Source organism: Nicotiana tabacum, chromosome 3 (genome assembly GCF_000715075.1).
Source record: "Nicotiana tabacum cultivar K326 chromosome 3, ASM71507v2, whole genome shotgun sequence".
In the NCBI taxonomy this organism is placed as follows: domain Eukaryota; kingdom Viridiplantae; phylum Streptophyta; class Magnoliopsida; order Solanales; family Solanaceae; genus Nicotiana; species Nicotiana tabacum.
In genome coordinates this window covers 181149014-181174166 of record NC_134082.1, presented here as the reverse complement: position 1 = coordinate 181174166, position 25153 = coordinate 181149014, and the positions used below count along the sequence as shown (strand labels likewise).

General features: G+C 34.6%; 2 protein-coding genes across 2 annotated transcripts; one reads left to right on the top strand and one right to left on the bottom strand.

Annotated features, from left to right (window-relative positions):
• The first annotated feature begins 10202 nt into the window (after nt 1–10202).
• LOC107792781 (putative E3 ubiquitin-protein ligase RING1a) lies at nt 10203–19959 on the top strand. The gene is made up of 10 exons (XM_016615017.2): nt 10203–10517; nt 10675–10717; nt 16007–16065; nt 17136–17217; nt 17299–17419; nt 17511–17552; nt 17948–18448; nt 18906–19013; nt 19115–19324; nt 19628–19959. Exons 1-10 carry the CDS (start codon nt 10397–10399, stop codon nt 19691–19693), a joined length of 1353 nt encoding a protein of 450 aa, XP_016470503.1. The 5' UTR covers nt 10203–10396; the 3' UTR covers nt 19694–19959.
• A 1078-nt stretch (nt 19960–21037) lies between these two features.
• LOC107792782 (auxin-repressed 12.5 kDa protein) lies at nt 21038–22269 on the bottom strand. Its single transcript, XM_016615018.2, has 3 exons — nt 22079–22269; nt 21503–21731; nt 21038–21387 (listed from the first exon to the last, which is right to left on the bottom strand). Exons 1-3 carry the CDS (start codon nt 22173–22175, stop codon nt 21342–21344), a joined length of 372 nt encoding a protein of 123 aa, XP_016470504.1. The 5' UTR covers nt 22176–22269; the 3' UTR covers nt 21038–21341.
• Between the last annotated feature and the right edge of the window lie 2884 nt (nt 22270–25153).

Below are 25153 nucleotides of genomic sequence, written 5' to 3'. Positions count from 1 at the left end.
CTAAGACTTGCCTATAAAGGCATCTTTTCTTCTGGGGCAAGGGAGATTATTTAGGGATTAAAAAACAAAAATACGGAAAAAACCAAAAAGAGCTGAAAAATCAGAGATATACCAGAAAAATTTATAAGAAAATATTATTCCATGGGAATTCTGTCAAAAATCTTAAGTTGTTCTTAGACTTCAAAGCAATTTGTGGAACTTTTGAATGTACATGGCTTGACCTTGTGCTGGAAAAGCTTTGGGGTTTAGTTTGTTTGAAGTTTTCACTGTTCCATTGATCTCTTGTTTGGGCTTCTAAAGATTTTTTTAAAGTTTCGAAGCATTTTAGTGTATCTCAAGTCAAGTGTGAATCGATTTGGGTTTGGGAAACTAGTTCAAGGTTGGGTCCTGTGGTTGGTTGTGTGTCAACCTGTGTTGAGTTGGGATTTTACTGGTCATTACTCCAATCTGTTCTGTGCTGCTTGCTGCTAGCTACTGATTCCTTGCTATTTTGGTTTCTGTCTTATTTCCAGGTATTTCCCTCAAACTTTGGATGGAAATGAAGCCTGTTATGACTATTTGTGTCGGAATCATGTAGTTTAAGTAGGAGAAACTGACTGTTGACCTGCTCTGTTACGCGATCATCTTGGAAGCCTATTACATTTTGTCTTCATGTTTCTTCTAGGCTCACATAAGTTATTCAGTTTCTCATCATTGTTTTTATTTTAGATTCTTTTATGGTGTTATGTAAATGCTTCCCCTCCACTGGCTTAGCTTAAATATTTGAAGGTCCTTGATCATACGTATGAGCAGTAGAGAACTACTGCAAAGAAATCTTAGTAACGTCAAAATGTTTCAGATCTATTGTGGTTTGCTGAGGTCAATGTTGTTGAATTGAGAGCATGCTGCTCAGTTTTCTCTAGCTAGCAATACATCTCAAGTTTTGCAAATTAAGGCTTGTTTATTGTTAGGAAAGAAGATTGTACATACTGTTGTTTGTTTCTAAGGAGACTCGATATCGAGTCCTAAACCCTCCAGTTGTTGGCCTTGAGATCTAGCTTGGGCTCGTTTGGGCCCAAAGCTCATTTTCCTTGTGATGTGGTCTCATGAGCCCAAGGCAAGCGTGGATCTAAGGTGCAAGCAAGATTAGATTATAAATTTAGTTGCTTCATGTTTAAATAATTAAAGAAGCAAAGATGTTAGTTAGTCACATGCTCAACGCAGTTTTATGATCGACAGTCAACAAATGTGTATAATTCTGAGTCCTTACGTGTGGTTTAGCGTTGGAATCTGCAGTTGGGCCATTAGCGTTGGCCTAATGTCTTTGGATGCACTATAAATTGCGCTCAAGACCTCTGTTTCATTTGCGATTTGGGCTTATTATTGATTTAGGCCTGCTATTAATCGGATCTTATATTAGCAAAACGCTTAGTTAACATTTTAATCTTTATTAATCGAAGCACGCCGTTTAGCGAAATTTTCCATGGCCTTCACGAGTGTTAAAATTTTAGAAAAAAAATATGGAAAACGAACTTCGTAGTTTACCTTAAGCGCGTCAGTTATATAATTATCATGGTTATCAAAACCCAAGGGTGCATTTCATGTGACCCGGTCCTAATTTCCAACAAGGTTAAATAGAGCGTGCTGTAAACCACGGGTGCATTTCATGTGACGTGACTTGCAATATGTTTTAAATAACCTTGAATTAATTCTTTAAATAAGTAAAAGCGGTTTTCCAAAAGTTAAAAAATGCACATAGGTTTCCAAGATGTTTTAAAATCAGATAATAAGTCATTTATAACAGTTGAGCGACCGTGCTAGAACCACGGAACTCAGGAATGCCTAACACCTTCTCCCGGGTTAACAGAATTCCTTACTCGGATTTTTGGTTCGTGGACTGTTAAACAAAGTCAATATTTTCCTCGATTCGGGATTGGAACCGGTGACTTGGGACACCATAAATCTCCCAAGTGGCGACTCTGAATCTTTTAATAAATATAATCCCGTTTCGATTGTCCTTTAATTGGAAAAACTCCCTTTATTTAGACCCTTTCCGGGGGTGTAAGGTAAAAAGGAGGCGTGACAACAATATTATCCATTATAGAGTGCACTTATGATTAGTTATGAAGGGTAAAAAAGGCGAACGATATTTTACTAAGGGGCTTCGTGCTTTTAATATAGTATATATATATATATATATATATATATATATATATATATATATATATATATGAATAACCATATTTTGAATAACCAACTACATTGGAAAAATATTATAAGAAAAAGATTCAGCGGCAAGTATGGTAAACGAACTTGCCAAACGAATACTACAGCTAAAGTGAATTTTCAAGCTAAGTGATTTTGGCCAATAATTGAACGTAGATTTATGGCAATAATTCGACTATTCTATTCCTTTCCCCCCTCCCTCCCCCCTAAATATTAGAAAAAATATAGTTATAGTTGTGTCATAATTAAAGTAAATAATTTATATAAGGTAAAATTTTAATTAATTTTAAAATTATTTTCTAAATAATCCAATAAGGAAATATATAATAAATAAAATTTTAGTTGATTTAGAAGTCCTAAATATTAGAAAGATTATTTTGTCCAGTATAAAATATATTTTTAAAGGGTAAAAAAGGCGAACAATATTTTGCTAGGGGCCTTCGTGCTTTTAATATAGTATAGATAGATATAGATTATAGAATTCTAGATGTGAAAGAGTTTTATAGCTATATGGACCATTTTTTTTGGGCCAGAGGTGAAGTAGTATTTAATTATTTATAAAAAATAACAAAGTTCCTAATATGTTTGCACATGATAATTAACCAAATAAAGTAAATTATAGAGACATTTATAAGTTGTTCGCTTGGACTTTCGAGTTGGAGGTTCTGCAAAGTTTCTCAATTTCTTTTTTTTTTTTATACGGAAGATTTTGTTTTCTAACTAAGAATTTTTTGAATGTTTTCATAGATTCTTTTTTTGATTGAAGTATTTTTGAAAAAAAAGAAAGATAATTCTAATATAGATTAAATTTCTATAATCAAAGTGAATTGAAGATTGCCATAGAAGAGTCAAAATGGAATTAAAATAATTGAAAATTTAGTGACAATAAATGAGATTTCATATATAGTTATTGACCTATTTGATAATCTCCCCACAAATTATCCTTAAGATTGCCAAGTAGAAATTTGATTATAGTAAATGAGATTTCATATATTGTTCATAACGAATATTTCTTATTTAACAATCTCCCCACAAACTCTCCTTAAGCTTGCCAAGTAACTTGTTAATAACTTGCCACTTGGCTTAATTATAATAGAAACTTTATTCCTTCAATATAGATACTAGTATTAGTACCCCCGCGATGCGCGGACACAAATTATATCAAATTGTAATCTAGGTTGTTTGAATCATGTGCAAATAACTTTAAAATATAAACTTTTCATATAAAAATTATACAACATTAGACATTAATTTTTGAAGCAAGATATGAAACTATTATTCAAATCTCGTAGTAGACAACTTTTATTTTATTTGTAGCAACCTAATTCCTTGATTTTAGTACTTGTATTTTGTTTCGGTGTCAATATTAAAAAATACTAAATATGTCATGTTGTGATCTGTGTTGTTTGAGCACATTATATCATATTATTTTAAGAAAATTCTTACTATCACTTTGTTTTTGACTGAAAGTCAAATATGTCTTATTCATCACATAATTTTATACAAATATTTTTTATTTTTCTTCTTTTCTTATAGTTATTGTATTATTTATTATTTAATATTATAATACTGTCATATATTATTTATTTTTCAATTAATTTAAAGTATAAATCACACTACCTTTATTTTTTATACATCTCTTCCCTACTATATTTTAAATAATTTTTATATTAATATTTTACCTATAACCAAAATAATATCATATTTTATTTTAAATTGTAACTTTGACTTAGTCTAAAATATTAATACATAAGTTATTTGATTATTACGTTCCAAATATATTGAGTTCTCTTATAATTATTTTTGTATTAGATGCAGTTAAATTTTCTTTTCTTTTTAGCTTTAAGATACAAATTTAATTTTTAATTATCATTAGTAAAATTACCTATATTAGAAATTAATTTATATTTTTAAAATTTTAATTTAATCATAGAAAATGTTTTCTTTATTGTTTGAACATATTATATCTAAATATTGTAGTAATATTTTTACTATTTTATTTTTTTACATAATATTTTCAAAAAATAATTTATGAAATAAAAAAATCTTATCTTAAATTTAAATTATTATCATTCTATGTTGTAAATTGGACCGCATTTTTAAAATATTATGCTATGCTTTCAAACTTAAACTAATTGCACTCAATTCAGATATTAATCATAGGAAAATATTTTCTTAATTGTTTGAACACATTATATCTAAATGTTGTAGTAATATTTTCATAGACGCAATATTTTTATATAACAACTTAATCAGATACCGATAAGTAATCATGTTAATATATAACAACTTAATCAGACACCGATAAGTAAATTCATAAACGCAATCTTACTCATGATCTTCAAGTTCCACATTCATATAAGTGATGGTCTTAGCACCTTGGTTATGTGATTCTGCTTCACCATAACTTACAACCTCTACAATGACATCTATAATAATTTTAAAAAATGATCAGGATAAAGTTGATAAGACATTCAAATAAAAGAACTGCGAATTGAATACTTACCGAAGAGTTTACTTTCTTCAACATCAATTTTGTTTATCAAATACTCATAAGGTTTTAAGTCGAAGATACACATACCAAAAAGCTGATCATTTGCTTCCTCTACAATCGTCTTATGAGTAAATGCCAAATTCAATTTATGCCGCGTGTATTTAAGTTTCGTATAATTTGGTCCAACCACAAAGTTCTTCATAAAGTACAAACCCAATTCTTTTATCTTTGGTTTGAACATACATACAAGAGACCGATCAACAGTCGCATGAATACGATCGCCCTAGAAACAAAAAATTCATAATTAATATTGAGTCAGACAAATACTCAGTTGTACAGTGTTGTCACAGAGTATATTAAACAATGAAATATCAATGGGTAAAACATAATATGTGAATGCTTGCCTTTCCAAAATAACACATGCAACATATTTGATGGTAAATACTTTTCATAAGACAATAAACTTAGATATTTCTATGAAAAAACAAATGCAACTAAAAAAGAATGCATCTTTTCGTCTTGAATAATTAATTCAAGGGAGACGGTGTTGTCTGATTTGTCACGGTTTGGAACGTGCCACAATCTCACTATTCGTACCTTCAAATTCCAACTCATCTTGTTACTCGATATATTGCTGATATAGTCAAATGCCGTCATATTTCTTCTTAGAGAAAATTTTATAAGAGGATTGTCTGTCAAATGCCTTCAAATGTCGTATATATATATTAAATATATACGGAAGACAAACCCTAAATAGTAATTAAGTACAAAAAAAATCAGTTACTATATATATATACGGAATGCAGTAATTTATTTGTATGAAAAAATAAATTTTCCATAAAAAGATCCGTAAAATAGAGACCTATGCATTTGGGATTCCCCATTTAGTTGCTATCCCGAAATATCTGGCTTAGATGTCGTCCTCTCTTAAATGACACATCTCTCCAGAATCCAGAGGCGAAAAAGATGAGAAAAAACGACCGGAAAAATCATCAGAATTTCTAAGAATGTCAAATTTGAATGCCTCCTCTTCTCCCTATGTATCCCAATCCAACAAAATTGCGGAACAGATTAAAAGGCTTAGGTTTAAGCTTTGAAATTCCCAATATTATGCGTTATTCGTATAGAGAAAATCAAAGAGACCAGCTTTAATGAGGAAGTATAACGACCCGACCGGTCGTTTTGAGCTCTTGCATCTTTGGTCGCCAGTTCTCGGGCATGACTTGCCCCGTGTGGTGTATTATGACTTATGTAAATCGTTGGTTTAGGTTTTCAAGGAAATCGGAACAAATTTGGAAGAACAATTCTCATTTTGTAGCTTGAAATTTGAAAGATTTGACCAAGATTTGACTTGTTTGTATATGATCTCGGATCGGAAATTTTATGATTTGATCAGCTCCGTTGGGTGATTTGGGACTTAGGAGCATGATCGGAATGCATTTTGGAAGTTCGTGGAAAGTTTAGGCTTGAATTGACGAAATTGAGATTTCGGTATTTTCCGGTTGATAGGCGAGATTTTGATATAGAGGTCAGAATGGAATTCCAAGAGTTGCAGTAGCTTCGTTGTGTTATTTGGGATGTGTGTGTGTAAAGTTTCAGTCATTCGGACGTGGTTTGGTTGAGTTTTTGATCAAAAGCGTATTTCAGAAGATTTTAGAACTTAGGCCTGAATCCGAGGTGTTTTGGTTGATTTGATATTGTTTGAAGTGTTTTGATGATTGGAACAAGTTCGAATAAGGTATTAGGATATGTTTGTGCTTTTGGTTGAGGTCCCGGGGGGCTCGGGGTGATTTCGGGTGCTTAACGGAGAAGTTAAATGTTGGTTGCAGCTACAGATTTGCTACTTCTGGTATTTTCGCATCTGCGGTTTGGGGACCGCAGATGCGGCGCCGCAGATGTGGGTGATTTATCGTAGAAGCGAAAAAGGGTTAGATAGGCAGAGACCGCAGAAGCGGTATGGTGACCGCATCTACAATGTCGCAGATGCGGGAGATTAGTCACATAAGCGACTTTGGTCCCTTAAGTGATTCCGCAGAAGCGGAGGTTTAGACCGCAAATGCGGTACCGCAGAAGAAGATCTTTGACCGCAGATGCGGAAAGGGCTGGACAGAGCATATATGTTATTTCATTCGCGAGTTTGGGTTATTCCACCATTTTTGACTTCGACCTTGGAGCTTTTGGGGTGATTCTGAAGAGGGAATCAAGAGACTTCGTTAAGGTAAGGCATTTCGGACCTAAAACACATTTCTATGGTGGTATTTCATGAATTTAGACTGAAATTAAAGGAATTTAAGGGCTAAAAATGGAGGATTAGGGCTTGAGTTTAAGAGGTCTTAGATTGAGGATTTGAGGGGTCATTTGAACTCCGATTTTGGTATTCTTGATATGTATAGACTCGTGGGGAGATAAGGAATCTAATGATGTAAAAATTTCTGAGTTTCAAGAAGTGGGCCCGGGGCTCGGGTTTTGCTAATTTCGGGATTTTATAGTATTCTTCAATTGTTTTCGCTTGGGCTTTGTTCCCTTGGTATATTGTGACGTATTCGTTCTGATTTTGGATAGATTCGACGTGCGTGGAGGCCGATTTGAGGGGCAAAGGCGTCGCGAGCTAGAGATTTAGCTGGTTCGAGGTGAGTAATGATTGTAAATGATACTCTGAGGGTTTGAAACCCCAGATTTGCACATCGTTGTGCTATATTGAGGTGAGACACACGCTTGATGACGAGCGTGGGATCGTGTACTATTGGGGAGTGTGACTTGGTCCTTCTCGATTGATGATTTTACCGCGTATTTGACTGAAAACTATTTGCTATCATCATTATTTGGGCTGAATGCCATATTTGGGCCTAGTGCCAGTTATTTGATCCCTTCGAGGATTTTTGTTGATATTTTCTCACTGTTTTGACTTTATACTTGAATTCAATCATGTATTTTTCCACTGTTTTCAAAACTCAGCCAAGTTCATTTTGCTTTAACACTTGAAATGATATTTTAAATAATATTTTGGGCTGAGGATCATGTTTTACTGTTGCCCGAGTGGCTTATGTGATTTTGACTGAGTAAGGCCGAGGGCCTGTATGGTGAGGATACTTTTGGATCGGGCTGCACGCCGCAGCGGTGAGATCTGATTTGATTATGAGGCCGAGGGCCTGAGATATGTACGCTACGAGGTGGCTTGTTGATATTGATATGAGGCCGATGTCCTATTTATGATGCCACGAGGTGGCTTTATATTGCGCTTGGGCCGTAAGGAGCCCCTCCCGGAGTCTGTACACCCCCAGTGAGCGTGGATACCTATTGTGATGTGAGATATAGCCAGAGGGGCTGATATTGTTCTATGTGATAGCCCGATGGGCTGGTATTGTTCTATGTGATTGCTCGAGGGCTGGTACCGTTCTATGTGATTGCCCGAGGGGCTGGTATTGTTCTGAGATATTTCCCGAGGGGCAGGGTTGTTGACATTGTGCCCGAGGGGCGAACCTTTATATGTTTATCTTTCATATTTACCTGTCATTCACCTGTTTAACTATGGTACTTGTGCCCGAGGGGCGGATTTCTGTGCTTATCTACACTAACTATTTTTGCATTCATTTGCGTAATTGTTAAAAAAAAGTCATTTTCAAAGAAGTTTAAATTGAGCTAAGATATTTTAAGAGATTTGTACATTTTCACTACTTTCTCCTTGGTTTTTGAACTGCTTCTATACAACATCTTGATATGCTTTACGTGATTTCTTACCATTCAGACTTTAGTTATGATTATTACTCATTGAGTTGGAGTACTCACTTTACTCCCTGCACCTTGTGTGCAGATTCATGTATTTATACACCCGGTAGCGGGTTTTGGCTGGTCGGAGGCAGAGTCATCAGAGTTTAGCAAGGTGGCTACCGGCGTTCGCAGTACTGCTTTTCTCTCTCTTCATTCATTAGTCTATATTTGTACACTTCAGACTTTCAGTTGTATTTACACCCTAGCAGATGCTCGTGACTTGTGACACCCGGTTTGGGCTGTGCCGGGTTGGATTGTTCCGCACTGTTACTGATATTTCCGCTATTCAGTATTATTAAATTATGTTTAGACTATTTTTGTGTTGATTAACTGCTTAAAAAGATGAATTGGGTTAAACTGGCTGGCCTTGTCTTCATGAGAGACGCCATCGCAACCGGAATTGGGGTTAGACAAGAAGCGAAGAAAATGGGATACGCGTTAATGAGGAAGCGAAGAAAATGGGATAAGCGAAGAAATATGCTGTATGTGTTATTTTGGAGGGTGTGACTCAATTTTTGTTATAAATGGGATTCCTCGTTTAGATTGGTATCCCGAAATTTACTCATACGTTTATTTAGTAATATTTTATTATTAAATATAGTAATTTTACACAATAGAGGCCTATACATTTGGGATTTAAAACTTAGTTGATAGCGCCGAAAAATATAGCTGTTACAACTTGCATTTTAATAAAATTAAGTTTTAATAATTAAGTTGCCATGTGTAATTTTAATAGGTTGCCACCTAAATTTCTAATAACTTGTCACTTGGCTAAATGAAAAGGCAAACTATCTTGCTTTAATATTATATATAGATAACCATAATATTTATTTGCACTTGATATTCACGTCAAATCAACATATGCATGACATATGTCTGTACACAGATTTCTCTCATTTAATTATGCTTAATTAATATACTAAAAAAGGACTAAATTACTCATGCATATACGCCTAGGGACACTTTTGCCATTCGTTAATAATTAATGTACGAAAGATGGCCAAAACTACCAATGTACTATCTGCATATGGAAACTTTTGCCATTCGTTAATATTTGGGTATTTCCCCCCCCTGTCGTTACGAAACTGGGGAGAAATATTAATTGTCAATATTTATTTTGTGGTTTTAATATGCACAAATTAAGGTTTAAAATGGACCCCTTAGTGAAAAGAGAAAATATTAATTAGAATTTTCTATTGAGAACAAAAGGAAATATTTTGCAAACTTTTGAGGGGTAATTTGGACCTATTTCATATTTAGTTTTAATTTTTTAATGGTTCCGTTAGTGAAAAAGGACAAAAGTGAACCTTTGGCATATCACAAGTGCAAATATGTGCCAGCTTTGTAAACGTGTCCATAGACGAATAGTAAATAGGCAATTTTGGTCCTTTTTTTTATTAATATATATGATTTTTGATATCATTGAATTACTTATCATGAAATTAATATAGTTTGTTACAAATGTGACATACAAAACAGAAGAACTTATATATCATGGAATTATTTTTACCTTGTTTTGAAAGAATAGAACTATAGAAGGAAATTGAAGTTTTTACCGGCATAGTAGTGTTAAATTATTTATGGAGGATCAATAAGACCTTCTAAGGTAAAGTTCTAAAAGTTCCAAAGAACAAAATTAAACGCAAAAGGCATAGTTATTACCAAAAGGGCCTTAAATCAACAATAAAAACACAAACCCAGATATCCACGTTAACTTTCTTGGCTTTTCCGCTTTACGGTGAAGAATAGAGTAATAAAGAAATTGCCGAATAAAGAATCCTGTACCTCGTGCATTAGCACTTGTACATATTAAACCAGTACATAAAAACGTGGACGAAGCTCTTTTCTTTTTCACCTCTCTTCCCAGTCCACCACCATACACCAACGCCACCGTCGCCGGCGAGCTCACTCTTTAGCTTTGAATAGTCAATGCCTGCTCAAAAGCGTTCGTACGACACTCCTCCTACTCCTCCTCCGCTACCGGACGAAAAAAACGATGATTCGTTACAAGGTAATCAAAATCACGACGAAGAAGCCTACGACAGCGACGGTACGTGTATACATAGGGGTGCTTTGTATATAATTATCTGTAGATTCGTATGTTTACATTTTATTTGTATATGCAAACAATTTTCAGCAGTGACTCGAGTTTCACTCAGCATATCATGATATTTTTGTGATATTTTGCTCTGTGTTTTGACTTTCAGATTCGGATGGAACTACTTGTTCGAGCGGCGGCGAGAAAGATGAGTAATGCACTCTTTCTCTTTCATTTTTTCATTTGTATATGTTTTGGTGGAATAATGCATTTTATATATACGTAAGCGCGATACGTATACGATTATTTCCCGTTGCAGTTTTGAATTCAATGATGTGATTTGGTGGTTTAAGGACCTTGTGTAATGTTAGAGATGGCGTATAGTTTGAGATCTACTAGTTTTGTTTTGTAATTCAGTTTGTAATTTTGCTTCTTATGGACATTGCTATAAGGAGCTCTGTAGCTTCTTCTTCCCATTGGCTTATTTTTTTGTTTTTGTTTGGAGGTTGGAGAGTGATTGATAGTATTTGTTTGAAAATGGTCAGGAAATTTGAATTTTGATCAGCTTTATTTTATACATAATATTGTTTGCTTGCATGTGGCATGTCTAGATGCAGTTGGAAGCTATAATTTGCTAGGGTAAATCAAGTTTGGTTGGATATGATTATAAGAAATCCTGCTGCTTGAGTTATTTGAAGATATTGTAGGTTTCAGTCATGAACTTGTGTGAATTAGATTGTGCGAACTCAAATTCTTTGATCTGTTTTGCATAAATCTAGAATACTCCACTCATCTTGTCCTGATTCCATCTGTAACCTGCCATTTCACAAAATGCTCCTACACATCTCCTGAATCATTAATCTGCTCTCCTTAAATCACATCTTTGTGAAAGCATTTGCGTTGTGAGATACATGAACTCAGAAAATATAGACTCCTTCCATGAGCAGATTATTGACTGGATCCAAAATGGTGTTTTCTTTTGACCCAAGCGATTAATATCTTGTCATGGTTAAATAGACAGAAATCACTTCCGGATCGTAAACATCCTCTTGGATCTGGAACCATTCCATGATAGAATTAGAATTGACTCCATTTCTTTGAGCAAAACCAAGGGTCCAGCTTTAGCAAAAGATATGGTGTTCATTACCTTCTTCTACGCATCCCTGTCTAGGATTGTTAGCATAAATACCAAAATTGTTCCTTAAACTAGAAATTTTGTTATTCCAATAAGTATGCTTTGACCAAGTTGTTTTGTTCTTGAATCTTGATAAATTTTGGGACTTCCAGCTCATCAAAATTATATAATAATGAATCCTGAAAATGTAGTTTAATTTTATCTCCACCCCCTCTCCCCCCCACCCGACATTTGTTTTTGTTTTTTTTGTTAAGTTTATTTCATCTTATCTTTTAAAGCTGCCTGCTTAACAATTATACTCTGTACGTGTATTTAGCTAATGTAGAGAAAAATCTATTCATGTCCCTATTTTTCTTTACGATTTTCATATTATGTACTTTTCCAAAAAAAAAGTGCATGTTTCCTTTACAAATTATTTTTCAATTTGAAAATTGTGGCAAATATTACTAGTCTTTATGCAGAAAAATTGCACTGCACTTATTACTAGTCTTATAGAATTTCATTTGAATTCTAATTAAAATAAATGTTTTGATGACTATAGTACTTGGTCCTCCTTGATCTGGTGATGGATGTGTAATTTTGTATGGGTCATGCAGTTGGCTTCCTAATAATTCTTCAAAAATAGCTAATTGTGTTGCGAATACTTGTGCTTTCTGGAACTTGTGCCTTTTACAGAGAGTTAGAGTAACAACTTCAGGAACTAAGATTCGAATCTCAGCAGAGGCGACACTAGGTGAATTCCTTCCATGGGTAGAGTTACCCAAGCGATCGGGTGGATTAGTTGTGGTGCTTGCAAGTTGGCATGTATACCACCATTATAAAAAATACATAAATAGAAAAATAAAATTGTGATTTCTGGAAAATGTGCAGTTTACAAAGAGAACAAGCATATGATACTTCTTACACATCTATGGAACGCAAAGTTAAAGTTGGTTCCCCTAGTTGATATTAAGTATTGAGCCCATGAAATATTTTTATTCGCCAACCTGGCTTTGGTAGGAAAGGAAAGGAAGCAACAACATGTCTTTTGTGTCTGGTGAAGGAAAGTGCTGAATGAGATGTAATTGCTTTGGTTACTTTTAGTGTTTTTATTTGGTGACCTTAAAATTTCCTATTTTTCTTTCTGGCAACTTGCTCACTTAAGCATTTCAACTGTTTCTTCAACTTGGGCTTTGGACATTTGGCTGGTGACTGTGAAGAAGTTTTGTTGCTGCTACTTAATACTTATCAATAAAAAATCTTGTAGTTGCTGCACTTATATTAAGTTGAAGCAAATTGGTTATGGGCCAAGCACCTTAAGTTTCAATGCTTAGGATTTTCCTATGACTTTGACAAGATAAATATAATTTGACATGATAGTGCAGGCAGGGGCGTACCTGGGGGGGGGGGGGTTCCATGGGGCACGTGAACCCATGCTCCCTTCCCTAAATCATGTATGGTAAATATATGTGTGTGCACCCATGGTCAAAGTATTATATAATGTGATGATTATTTTGTGTATCTCTCAAAGTGAGGTTGTGAGTTCAAATCTTATATCTATATTGTTATTTTTCTCTCTCTTTTTTTCTAGCACTAGACGCCCACGTGAGATGAGCGTGTGTGGTGTCACTTTTTGCGTATTAATTAAGTACTTTTCTTTTTATATCTTTTTTTTGGTTTATTCTTTCAAAATTTTCAAATATTGAGTTTTCTATTCTTTTTTTGTCACTATAAAATCTTATATGATTAAACAAGATATGTATATTATAACTAGTAGCAGTGTATAATGTAACATATAGTCAATGAGTTCAATTGATCCTAATATTTTCAATATTGAAAATAGATATAGATGTAAGAAAATTACTATTTAAAAAAAATTATTTTTGAACTTGTAATTCCAAAAGTGTAATGGGTGCGCAACAGTAAGAATTAAAGGTTGAACCCGTAAAATTTATATCCTGGATCCACCTCTTCTTAATAGTGCACTCATCCTGCCAAAATCCTGAGTCCGCCTCTGACAGGCACATCTCAGTTTTGTCCTTGTGTGAATTTGGTAGTAAGCAAAGTTGCTTATAGAAGCATGCAACAATACCTTTTCAACTAGCTCCTTATTAAGTTACGACCTCGAGTTTTACATGATATCTGATTTAAAGAATGATAGTGGGAGACAGACTTGTGGATTTTCTCCGAAGGGAGGTATAAATACTTCTCTATATGTTGTTTTATTCAACTAAAAATCATTACTTCCCCTTCTTTCCAGCTTGAGAGAGGTTGCAAAGTCCAGGTGGTACCTTGTTCCCCTTACTTAACCATTGTTTACTACAATAAAAGTAGTGCACATGATGCTTCTTTTACTTTCTCACCTTCTACTGTTCCTCCTTTTGCAACCTAACATATAATTCAATAATATAAGCATTGTAAACAACCGAAAATATTGGGAATAGGATGCACAACCAACAATACTGCAGAGAATGCGCATATCAGGAAATGTTTTTTGTCAATATCAAAGGTAGACTGACTTTTGATAGAAAATAGCCAGATGAATCTCATAACAAAATGGCTCAACAATTTTTGTTGAGTCAGTCCCTTCTAAGAGTATTCTTGTCAACCTAGGTTAGCGCTAAAGCCCTGTTTAGACAGCTTTTTTGGAAATGTTTGGAGATTTTTTTTTAAAATTCCGTGTAAAAGAAAAAAACAATTATGATAGCTGTTGTCTAAAAAGTTTTCTTCTGACGCAAAGCATTCTTTAGGAAAGTGTCTCAAGGCTATTCTTAAATGCTAGAATATTCTTCCAACAACTGATCAGACAAATACATTGTGAAGTTCTCCAAAGTGGCTAAGTGGTGTCTCGTTAACTTGTAAATACATTCTTTTGGAGAACAAATGAAGAAGAATGTTGCGGTCTTTTCTATTAAAGGAAGTGTACATAATCTTCTGTACCCCATAATATAAACTGTGTATTTGAATAAGCGCGAGTAAGTTTGTTCTTATACAAATGACTTACAACCAAAGATAATAGGGGGGCTGGTAATAGTACATCAACGTGGTGTGGATGTGGGGGATGCACTCTAATAGAAATAGGAAAGAGCTTTTCAGTTATGGTCTTGCTCTATGTTTTACTACCACAAACATGCCCTCAAATACTTAAAAGAGAGGCGATTCGATTCGAGTCTGTTAGTGAAGACCTTAGATGTTTCATTCAAGATAAAGAAGTTTTAAAAAGCATAAAAATATTAAGCCAACTGGAAGAGAATGGAAACAATTTACTGCTCTGAGAAAGATAGACAGGTAGAAGATTGATAAGGTGTGATTACAAGCAAATTCAAGTGCTTTCTTGTTATGCTACAAAAGGAATTAAACCTTTTAGTAGGTGTAGGTAATTGTTTCCATTTGGTACATTATGGTTAATGCAAAAGAAGAAGGTATTGCTCCAATAGATCCATACCATAATTTAAAGATTACGCATTTAGCATCTAGGATTGATACATCTGTTTAATACATCAATTAAGCACAGCTTTTTGGATTGATGATCTATGTACCTAAACTAGTTGGAAAAGGCAACACATTAGTCTAGGTTTTGGCTTAACTGACTGTAGTTACATGTGCATACAGATATCCAGGCTAAACCTAGTTCTGGTCATATTTTCTTCATGTTACCTATCAAAACAGTGTATGTTCTGGTAAAATTTTACTTTCAGTATATAAGATTTTTACTTGGTTTCTAATTTTGTTTGACATCATTGTCTTGTAACGGTGTATATCGGAATATATAGCGGCCGGAATTAACCTTTTTTTCTTTTTGAGAATTTTCTTGATAAGTAAAATCCTTTTCCTTTCAAGAATTAAATAATTTGACGCTGATATTATTGAGTTTGCAAAGGTTTTGCTGGTAGAAGATTCTGTTATATTGTAGATTTATCTTTTAAGCATATCATATGTCTTATTGTTCTGACTACTTGACTATGTTTAGTTGTATTTGGTTGGGGATCCATATAAGTTGAAGCCCACATGAGCAACAGATTGTTGAAAAGACAAGGTGGTAATATTAAAATTTGATATAAACATTGGTGTTCTTTTGTCCTCTTTGGCAGTATATTATTTAGCACTCAACTGTTATATTATTAATATATGATAGTTTGCAGAGCCATCTAAGTAATAAATACTAAGACTAATATTTTCTTTGGCACCTGCACGCTGCACCTGACCTTTCCTTCTCTTCTGCTGCCGTCATTTTATACCATCTTTCCAATGAATATGTTATTGCTTTGCACTCTTTGTTTATCTTATAGTGAACTATTGTTAATTCGGAAATTGTTTGATTATTAAGTTATTGGAATATGGGGTATCCTGGATTTTGCTTATTGTGTTTACTTTTGGTTGCTTGCAGATTTATCACTGTGAGACTTTCAGAAATTCGCAAAGAAGTACAGTGCCCTATATGTTTAGGTCTGGTTCTTTGCTCTTTCTTGATTGCTTTTTTATTATTATTAGAATTGGATATACCTGGAGAGTATTGCATAGGCAAGATGTGTTTATGGTCGTACCACCTTATTAAATACTGCATTTCAAAGAACCGTAAAAAATTGCATGTCAGGATATGTAGTTTTTGGAAGTCATGATGCACATAAATATGCTGCCTTCATTGTCCTTTGCATATGGTAGAGGTTGGGAGAGGGAGAATGTGAAGCTCTCATCTATAGTTGTGTGTAAATGTTATGATAGTTCCCCCCGGGATTACTGATGAATTCCTTTAAGCCCGATATGAGATTCTAAGAAAAGATCACACTCAGCTGTTATACTTATTTTTCTATCTCTAAAAGCTTAAAACTATCTCTAAGTTATTTTTTCATGCAGTTTCTAGATTTTGTTTAGTGAAATGACAAACATGGCTCATTGAAACTGGGAATCTGAGGACAGCTATGTTAAAAAATCCTTTTTCTCTATCCAATTTTTGAAAGGCAGTATCAATAAAATGGAGATTTTGGTCGGAAGCAAGGAGTTAACCTACCTTCCTTTTATGTACCTAATAAAACAGCATTTCCAGCTCTATATTATCAAGTAAATGTTTCTCTATTAACCCAATTTGCAGTCTCTGCTTCAGCTCTGCAAGAAACTTTGCTAATTGGGGCTTCTCTTTCCTGTTAGGAACTGATATATGTGAAATTTTTTTTAAGTTGCCTACATAAATTTTCCTGTCGTTCATATTATGATTTGGATCCACTATGTGGATACTGGATCTGGTACATGCTTCTTCCTGTTGATTGAGGAACACATACTTTTAATGGCAGATCCATCAGGGGAAAGATATCACTTATCTGAGAAAACAACGTTAACACATATTCACTAAGAAAAGGAGAGCTACATTAGTTCCTGATTGTCTAATAGAGGAGCTATTTTAACTATGATTCAAGCTATATGGGGGGATCTCTTATAGAACATAGTGATAAATCTCTGTTTCTGTAATGTATGCCTACTGCCTACTGTTACTTACCGGTTTACCACTGTGACATGGGCAGGCATTATTCGAAAGACCAGAACAGTTATGGAATGCTTGCATCGCTTTTGTAGAGAATGCATTGACAAATCTATGCGAATGGGGTACCTGCTAAACTTATCTTTCATTAGTTAAGAAGTAACCTGCATTTGTTTATCCAGTTCAACATGTCAATTATATTTTAGGAACAATGAGTGTCCTGCTTGTCGTACCCACTGTGCTAGTCGCCGTTCTCTGAGAGATGATCCAAACTATGATGCTCTAATTTCCCTTCTATATCCAGATATTGATAAATATGAAGAGGAGGTACTACTATTAAACTCTTGTATGTCTCATGGAAAAGGTCTACCATTGACCTGTTTCAGGCCATGTACTTACTCTTTTGTGTATCACTCAGGAATTGGCTTTTCATGAAGAGGAGAAAGCTCGGAATAAGCAGGTAAGCTAATGCCAAGTTCAGCGTCAGAGCTGTATTCCATGTAGATTATCGACTTCAACAGCAGATCTTCTTCGTTCTTGTAAAATTGTCAGATACGCCCTCGTAATGGAGGTGTGGTTGATTCCACGTGCTATGTCAAAGAGAAGTGTACATTTCTCTTAATATATATTGGTGGGGTTATATCTATTGCAATGTTGAATTTGGGTGAAGTGTATCCTCTGCTGTAGGGGACTTTAGGTTATTGCAATGTGGACCATTAGGTATTTCCTATTTTTTGAAACACATTGATCTGAATCACCACCTGAATGCCTGCATTGCAGCCAACCGAATCACATGCCTACTCGAGTTTGCTTTTCTTTTTGCACCAATTCATAGTTTTCATACTCTTTGAACAGATACAAGCTTCAATTGCACAGACATTACGGCGACAATCAGAAGCACTGGGAAGGAAACGGACTGCTAGAGCTACAGCAGCAGCTTTTGCGAGGAGATCTCAGGGACGCTATCGAAGTTTAAGGGGAAGAAGAAATTTTCAGGGTGCTGAACACCAGATATCTGATGAGGAGGAAGATGGTAATCATGATATTGGCAAAGATTCTTCCTCTGCTGATGATCGCTCGATAGAAGTCAAACCAAAACGGTACAAAAAGAGGGGAGGAAGGCCTTCGCAGGCTTCAGCAGCTAGTGACGAAAATGATGCAGAAATAAACCAAGAATCACTTGGCGCATGTAGTGGACTTATTCGCTGTTCAGAGATTCTTGCCTGGGGAAAAGGTGGCATGCGAAGTAACACGAGACATGGGGGTCTTGGGGGAGGCACTGGCAAATTTTCCAGGAATAGCCGAGTCTCAAAGCTAATTGATCGTCTTTCTTGTTCAGATGAAAATGAAGGGAAGGTACAGCAAATCAATCCTATGTACCTATTGGATGCTATACTTTTAAATATTTCCTGTCTGTGGTTGAGCCTGAAAGATATTGTTTTCTGAATAGTTTTGTACATTTGAGATGATCTAATACTCCCTCCGTTCCTTTTTACTAGTCCTCTATTGACTAGGCACACTCCTTATGAAATCATTTATTAAGGGTTTATTTTACTTAATTACCCTTGTTAATGGTTATTAAAGTTGTAACTAGGAGTGTGGGTACTTAATACTAAGGGTAATATTGAAGAAAATAATAATTTTCTCTTGATTTGCTAAAATAGACAAGTAGAAGGGAAAGGGACTAGTAAAAGGGAACGGAGGAAGTATACACTATCGCTATTTGCTTGTTGCTTTCTATGACTGAGGTGATATAGATGGATTTTTTTGGTTTTGCCATGGATCTAAAAGGAAATATTTTGTTTTCTTTCAGTTGGATGTCAGACTGAAGCTTGTTCCCATATCTGAAGAGGATATACCAAGTTTGCAACGACCTTACCTTTGCTGCCGGCCCACTATGGAAGTTAAACATTTGAGCCAAGTAAGTGTACCACCATCAACCTTTTTCACACTTTACAAACCTAAATCATTACCAGACAAATTTATGTCTGCATGCTTCATTTGAATGTATACTCTATGCAGTATGTAGCACAGCAAACGTCCATAGAAGTCGGCAAAATCGACATAGTGCTGATAAAAGAGCTTAACCCCAGTGACAACTCTTCAAGTTCTGATATCATGGCTATTTCCACACTCGTTGGAGATCCTTGTAAGATTGAAATCCATACGGTAAACGAGCATCAGACATTAGGGGAAATCCAAGAGATGTGTGGTTTTAGCCAGCGTAATCTGGTAAGCTCCCTGTAAGACAACGTAAACAATTCCAGAAACATGTCGACAATTTTTTCTTCCTTTGGGGCAACTATTTTCATTACCAAAATGAAAGAATTACAGCTGAAAAAGACAACACTGGTCTAAAATTGGACATGAAGCCCCAACTTTAGACAATCTTATATTTGATAGTCATATAGCTGCGTTATAGTATTGTGCTCCTCTAGTCAACACACACTGTTCCTGAAAGATTCCACAATATTCCATTGATACTCTTCTTCTTAGCTTTATCTTGAGTATACTAATTCACGTGCTGTCTTTCAGATCTTAGCATACGGATGCAAGTCAAAGGATAGGACAGACCATGATGAAGGGAAGGTGACCGTGTAATTTGAATATACACAGAATATAATACCCGAAAATCCGTATCTGTAATTTCAACTGGGGCGTATCTGTAAATCCGTATAGAAAGTAAGTAGCTTAGTAAGGTGTATCATACACAGATGTAGTTCATTATCCAGGAAATAATCCCTTCAACTACATCGAGTCAGTTATGCACCTTGAAGTTCACATTAGTGTAACGATTTATTTACCTCTTTATGCACTCGTTTCATGTACTGTGCTCCAAGTGCTTAAATATAGCCTTAACTAGCCAAGATTTTGCCTTGGTGCTTCAATTTTTAAGATTAGATTGGTGCTACTTCCTACTTGTGTCACATTTGACTAATCGCGACCATATTGTTCTTTTGTTGGTTATAGACTTATAACAATCATAAAGAGGACTTGAACCTTTCCTTTGCAACTAGTATATGAATTACCCTTAGCTTGTCTCTTGCTTAAAGGCATTACAATCCAAAAAAGTCTGCTGATTTATTTCTAAAAGTCTATTCGCGTCTCATGCTTTGCTAGGAAGGTGCTTATTGAGTTTTGCGTCTCTACCTTGTTTTACCCAAAACACTCTCATTTTAGGAAAACCTTGGGCCATACAACACATCCATCTCGTGTACGTAGGAGATGATGCCTTATTGAGTTTTGCGTCTCTACCTTGTTTTACCCAAAACACTCTCATTTTAGGAAAACCTTGGGCCATACAACACATCCATCTCGTGTACGTAGGAGATGATGATCTAATGTCGACGTAGATCAGCCAGTTTTCTCTTTCCTTTTATAACCTTTGGGAAAGGGAAAGGAAACCATTTTAGAGTTCTTTCCTATCCTCTTGTGAAAACGAGAGTATGGTAGATCTTAACAAAATTGTTCTTCCTTTACTGTTTTACTCGGGTTGCAGGAACAAATATCTCGAACCTTATTCTTTGACAGTGAAATCTCCATTCTTTTTCAACTGTGACACTTCTTAACAACTGACTCCCCCCATAAGTGATTTTTTAGCTTTTGACACGCTCTTTAAGAAAATGCAAATTCCAAAAAGAAAAAATAAGGATAAATTTTAGAAAAATAAAATTAAGTCTTTCTTGATTATGTAAAATGATACTTGTTTTAGATAAAAATAAAAAGTCCAAAAGATCATTATGGACACGAAGGAGTAACATTATTTGACAATTCAATCTCCTACTTTTCCAATGCTTCAGCTCACGTGACATTCAACAGGCCCGCATACCTTATTACTGCCGAGAGTGGACAATGGGCCCGTGCCAAGTTTCATAAGAATAATTGTTACTCCAATTGAAAACAGATAAACACGAACTTGCAAAACGATAATTACGCTTGACCATATAATAACAAAACAAAAACATCACAATATTCATAACAGATCTTTAATACACAAAACAAACATCAAAACAGTGGTCTACCACAAACATACAGTAGTATCAGCAGCGGCATTTGGATGGCCCTTAAAGCTCAAGTTAGCTTGCAAAACCTAACTAAAACATACTATAGTAGTTGCTTAATACCCAACAGAAATTCATATAATACGAAATAAAGATAAAAGTCCAGTGATCCATGCTTCATTAGCGAAGCAACTAGCAGGAAAAAACACTATTTACATAGGTTTCAACTTGTTGCCACCCAAAAACTCTCAGCACTTCTCGTGATGCTTAGATCTGGTGTTCCCATTGTAGAGCCTGCCATTAAAAATATAAGAGTTAAGTACTCCAAACTGACGGTGTAAATTAAAAAAACTTAAAAAACTTCAGATATATATATGTGTGAGAGAGAGATCTGAGTCATGTAACATACCAGTCATAAACAGTGGGAGCGTTAGGGTGAGAGGGCTTGTCAAAGACTTGAGCACCAATTCTCTTGGTGGCAATATTGCTTCCTGGGTGAAAAACACTCCTCCATACGTTTTCTTTACTTGCCGTCGGTGACGGAGTTGTTGGTGTCGCCGGAGTTCCTGGCGTCGGCGGACTGGCCGGCATCGAGAGAGACCTCTGGTATTTGCTAGATCCTTCTCCAGATTCCCCACCTGCTCCATATTCCATAAACAAAACATCACATAAAGCAAGAAAACAACAAACGAAAACTTTATATATCCAAAACATATTGCATGGCAGCATCTATTTTAATATCCTTTAAAACATATCAATATGAAAATTAAGAATTTTAATTAAGTCAGTGGATCTGTGATTCTGTTTGTATATGTACTTCTAGTTTTTCTTTAATTAAATATTTATGAGGATCAATTGGAATTCAACGGAACTCACTGCCAGTATATATATTATAGGTCCGCCTCTGGTTCAAACAGAGTTTTCAATTTAACAAAAGGATTTACATATAGGAGTATATGCTTTTGAGAATTATATATATGAGTACCAGTTTGAACAGTGAGGCTTTTTCGGAGCTTGCCAAGGCCATTATCAGGTTGAGGTCCAGCCATAACATCATCCCATAATTTATCAATCAACACCATCTTCTCTCTGATCTCTCTCTTACTTCACTATTCTTTGATCTTCTGTAGTCAGACTTGAATTTTTCTAAGTCTGTGGTGTAAATGCTAAATGTTGCGTGCTCCAATATATAGACACTCAAAAATATCTCCTATTCAAATCTCTAACTACAGTTTTATCTTTTTTCTATTTTTATTTTCCATAGATTAATTGTACTACTTACAAGTGTTAAAATTGGAAGGTAGGAAATACGAAGCGGTAAATTTAATCAACAGTACCACAATCAATATGGCTGTCTTTTTCTATCCGTACGTAGTAACTTTGTGCTTGTATGACTAAGTTCTACAGTTGAGAACGCCCCCCGTTTCCGAATAGTTAGTACTAAAAGTTTTATTTCAAAAAATATTTTGTTATAGTATTTTATTTCCATATTTTAGTGTGTTTTAGCTAGCTATTGTAAAAAAAATTGGAAGTGGATATTGGAAGCTAAAGGTGGATAAGGATGAAGACTAAGCAAAAATGTGGGACCAAGGAGGCTGAGCAGGTTATGGGTTGCTATCCAAGTGTCCGATTATTTAAATTATATATATTGTCGTATTCTTCTGGTTATAAAAAGAAAAAGAAAAAAAATAAGACGTGGGGCCACCATGATGGGATTAATTTTGGTCTTACAACAATGAGATATTTTGTATCATTATTGGTTTGGTTTTGGGATCATATTCTATGAACAAGGTACACACATCATCATGTTGCGATTTTCACTGACGTTGGTAATTTGATTCGGGTAATATTATCAACTTTCTAACAATCAAGATTTTAATAGTTCTCTCAGGAAGAATTATTTAAGCTAATTAATTCTTCGGTTGTCCTAATTTGTATCTCATTTTTTCTATACTCTTTAATTCTCAAAATGTTTGACCTCAATTTACTAATAATAATATTTTATATAATTCTCACAGATGCTGGAATTCAGATATTTTTTTGTTTTATGTTCGATATTATCGAATTTGATAGTCATTGAATATGTTAAACTCGGGTTACAATCAATTGGTGTCACATAAGCAAGAGGAACGAGGTATTATTGGAAAAATAAAAATAATAATAATAATAATAATAATATATATATATATATATATATATATATATATATATATATATATATATATATATATATATGTTTTGCTTGTCCAAGGGTGAAATTAAAAAATAGCCAGATTTACAAGTAGTAATTGAAAAATAACCACAGTTTCAAAAGTAATCGAAATTTAGCCACTTTTCATGTAAAGATAAATCTGAACTAAAATATTGTTAAAAATCCGAAAAATATTCCAGAATAATATACTGGAGTTCGAATTTTTTATATGTGAACTTCCAGCATTATATACTGGAGTTCCAGCATAATATGCTGGAGGTTCATACACAAGTGCTCCAATCTCCCGTATATTATGCTGGAACTTTCGGAGTTATTATGCTGGAAATTCATAGCACCAATCTCCAGTATATTATGCTGGAGTTGTCCGTATTGCGGCAAAATAGTGATTATTTTTTCAATAACTTTACAAATGCTGACTATTTTTCAATACCAACCCAAAAACTAGCTAATCCGTGCTATTTTTACCTTTTTCGGCTATCGAATATAAATAGTTTCTGGCGCGGGCAAAAAATAAAAAAGTTCTACATTATTACTAGCAAAGGCCTTAGTTTTATAGCCGGACTTTAAAAAAAGGCCCGTAAGCGTTTAGTGATCGGCCCATCTGAGACCTTATACTCCCGGCCCATTGGAGAGACCTTGTATTCCCATCGTCACACGGCATAGATAGTCATTTTCACGGATGCTATTTAAAAATTATTCAGTATTTATTTTATTCTAAAATTCAAACCAAAAATCTTAACTTTAAGATAATTCAAATATTTTTATCTTGAAAAATTGAATTGAAAAACTAAAATTCAGGACCCACAGACTAATTTCTAAATAGTAGTCTTTTAATATGGCAACCTAGTGTCATTTCTACGACGAACTTTTAGTTTTGGACGATCTAAAATGTTGATATTGTTCTGCTAATAATATTGTTCTAAATAATTTACAGAATTTCGAAGAATTCAAATTCATCAAGCATGTCAACTTGACATTACGGTGTTTTCTCTGTCAAGCTATTTTTCCAACCATTATTTTATAATTTATTCTTTTACTACCACTAACATAATTAAAAGAAATCGAACTATCTTAAACTTTATCCAATCAAATAGTCATATAAAATGAGATTGAGGAGTACTAATTATTCACAAGGTCATGTATGAAGCTACTTCCAATTTTCATCCCTATCCGTTATGTTATTAACGTCTAATTTGTCTGTTAATATTTGTACTTGCCGCAAGACTTTGGGTCAAAATTAGTCGATAATTACGCTGTTCCTTTGAGCTAGGACTGTCCAACAAATGAATCAAGTTATCACAAAATACAAACCTAAGGGCAACAACAGAATGTCTCATCACTCTCATTTTCAATTTTACTTTGTAATATCCACCAAATCATAACTCCACATCACAAGTTATTCAACTGAGAAAGTGACTACCAACAAATGTACAACTAAAATATACCAAATTAATGTTGCAGTCAGTTTCAATGTTGGTTCCAAACGGCTCCATTTCAATTTGTGTATAAAAGACCAAAAGTCGGATAACATAGTTGTTCAACAAGCAAGCAACATCGCATATATGGCGAAGAAAAAAGCATCAGTTTATGATGCCAGAGATTCTGTATCGAGTGATTCACTCTCCTTTACAGGCCTGGTGTGTATTCAGGATCTACCGTCGATTCAGGCACGGAGCAATTATAACATCTCCTCATCTCTAGCCAAAAAAGAATCATTTGAATTTGGTCATGTAACTCAGAACACAGCTGTGAATCCAACTATTAGTAACTGCCCAGCTGATATTTTGTTCTATAAGGGTCAGCTCTTACCACAAACAATCCAACCACAGCCAACTCAAGCTCAATCGC